Here is a 2,755-nt window from a genome sequence, read left to right on the forward strand (position 1 = left end):
GAACAATAGAGTTCCATCACATACATAAACCAATTTGTTTAGCCATTCTCCAATTGAAGGTCATTCTCTCTGTTTCTAATTCTTTGCCACCACAAACACGGCTGCTATGAATATTTCTGTTTTTACCTTTTACATGATTTCGTCAGGGCATAAACCAGGTACAGGTATTGCTGGATCAAAGGGTTTGCACATTTTTCTTACCCTTTGGCCAAAACTCCAAATTGTTCTCCAGAAAGGCTGGATCAGTTCACAGGGGAGCGCACTTCATGAGTCAGGCAGAACTGAAAAATCTGAAATGTGACACACAACGTATCCCAGGTGTTCACGTGGGCTTTTTGTGCCTGACCTGTGGTAGAGCATTCCAAGTTCATGTTGGTCTGATCAGCCACAGTCGGACTCATGTCAGCAGGAGGAAGGGGCCATGATGATGCCTGATTAACAGAGGAAGAGACAAATCCTGACAAAGGCTACCTGACTTGCCAAGTCTCAAATAACTCCTAGTTTGTTTTAGTATAACTTTGCACTCAGGCCTTGGTGACTCCACTTCTTTCCAAAGCACCACATTTGTGTCTCAATAGGGAAGACTTTACCTGTAGTGCCTTGAGTTTTTAGTACTGAGTTGACCCCGTGGTGCTGATACTGAAGAGACTGAGTTCAAGACATTTGAATGCCAAGGCAGTTGTGCCTGGGGGTGTCCCTCTGCCTGGTTGGTGAGGCCTGGCACAGATCTGGTCTCCTTTTCAATCTGTGGGTTAATGGGCAGCTAGGTGGCATAGTGGATAAAGCACCAGCCCCGGAGTCAGCAGTACCTGGGTTCAAATCCAGTCTCAGACATTTAATAAGTACCTAGCCGTGTGGCCTTGGGGAAGCCACTTAACCCGGTTTGCCTTGCAAAAACCTAAAAAAAATCTCTCTCAATCTGTGGGTTAGTGGTTCCATCTGTGAGGTTCAGGCTGACCTAAGGAGACCCTAATCAGGGCTAGTGGAGGAGCCTGCCCTGTACAAGGAGGGTCTGCATCTTCTTGGTTCACACTTCCTTCCTAATGTCTCTACTTCCCCTTGAGACTGTTTCTGGTCCTGGCCTCATGAGCCCTGGCCAGTGTCCACAGGGTCTCCTTAGGCCAACCTGACTGTTTCTCATGAGAAGCAGCAGAATCTCCCCCTGATCAGCCAGTTGGGAGCAGGGTCTCCTTCTCCACCAGGCACCTCTAAAAGTCTGAAGGCTCAGCTGAAGCTCTCCCTGATGGGAGTCTCCTCACAAGCCCCTTGGCAAGGGGGAGATGTGCTGGGTCAGGGGGCATAAGGACTGGGATCCAGGGCCATTCTGTCACTCTGAACATGAGCTGAAGCTCATCAAGGAAATTTCTGTACAGAGACAAACTGACAGACAGACACAGAGGAGAAACAGAGTCAGGGTGAAGATAGAGACAGAAACAGAGAAAGCCTTGACCCCACTCTGGCAGATTGGGGTTGGGGAAGTCAGGAGCCCGGGGCCAGATTGGGAGCTAGGCCTGGGCTGGCAGTGGAGGTTTTTGTTCAACTTCCTCACTGAATGCATCACTGTGTTACCACTACTGTCACCTGTTCCACAGTAGTAATCGGCTTCATCCTCAGGCTGGACGTTGCTGATGGACAAGTAGCGATTGGCACCAGAGGCTGAGCCAGAGAAGCGGTCAGGGATCCCATCGCCCTTGGTGCCACCTCCACTGCTGGTGACATACATGATATACCGAGGGGCCTTTCCTGGGATCTGCTGGTGCCAAGCAATAGTATAACTACTGTGCTGACTGCTGAGGGTGCAGGTGAGTTTGGCTGTGGCTCCCAGGGACACAGACATGTCAGGAGACTGAGTCAGCACAAGTTGGGAGAAGGAACCTAGAAACACAGACACTCATGAATGTCCTGGAATAAGAAGAGGAGAAGGTGGTTGGAGAGAGGAGAGGGGGCAAGGAGGGAGGAGGAGTGATGAGGAAGGGTCTGAGCAGCCCTGACCTGAGCAGACAGCGAGCAGGAGGAGGCAGACAAGAGGCCAGGCCATGGTGCAGGAGCTCAAGAACTCTGCTCCCCAAAGAGCATACAGCTGGGGCTGGGTTCTGCCAGGTTCTTCTTATTCTGTCCCTGAAAACCCCTTGCTGTGGGTGGGGGCTGAATGCAAATCTGTGTCTGAACCTGGGTTTTCTTAACTATACCTTTCTCCTCCCTCTGGGGTCAGAGTTCCTATGGAGAAGGGACACATTTCATGATATGAAGTTGGGTTGTTGGTAGACAAACCCAGGTGGGATGTCCACATGAGTGATCACAGGGCTCAGAGCAGCGACGGACACAGCTGTGCTGAGCCCCCCTGAGACCATCAGGCTACCCACACCCTCATGCCTACTCTCCACCAGTCCTACACCTCCCCCTACTGACCAAATGCCTCGCATTAGCTCCAGCTTTGTAAGCAACCCTCAGCTGACCCATAGTCAGACAAGACCCCTGCTTGCTGCCCCCCAGTCCTCCAGGCTGGCATCTGCCCATGGGACAAAAGGAGGTACTGACTCCAGGGAGGGCACAATTAGTGTATATATGTGAAATGGATCAAGAACTCCAAGCTTGATTTTGTCTTTCCTCCCAATAGTTTGTCCACAGACTTAGTTTTTTGTTCCTCTGTCTCATTCCTCTTTAATCACTTATGCCCCACTGAGGACATCTGCTGGTTTGGTTATGTCCCCAGCACTTTAAAGGAATGGTGAAGAAATTGGAATCTTCCTCAGTT

At 50.5% G+C, this 2,755-nt stretch overlaps 1 gene segment (V, D, J or C); it reads right to left on the reverse strand.

The window, feature by feature from the left end:
- Positions 1-1,295: 1,295 nt before the first annotated feature.
- On the reverse strand, positions 1,296-2,135 carry LOC141497177 (immunoglobulin lambda variable 4-69-like). The segment is given in 2 exon segments: positions 1,296-1,875; positions 1,993-2,135. Coding segments are annotated over 2 exon segments (594 nt in total).
- Positions 2,136-2,755: the final 620 nt, after the last annotated feature.

Source organism: Macrotis lagotis, chromosome X, assembly GCF_037893015.1.
Source record: "Macrotis lagotis isolate mMagLag1 chromosome X, bilby.v1.9.chrom.fasta, whole genome shotgun sequence".
NCBI classification, from domain to species: Eukaryota; Metazoa; Chordata; class Mammalia; order Peramelemorphia; family Peramelidae; genus Macrotis; species Macrotis lagotis.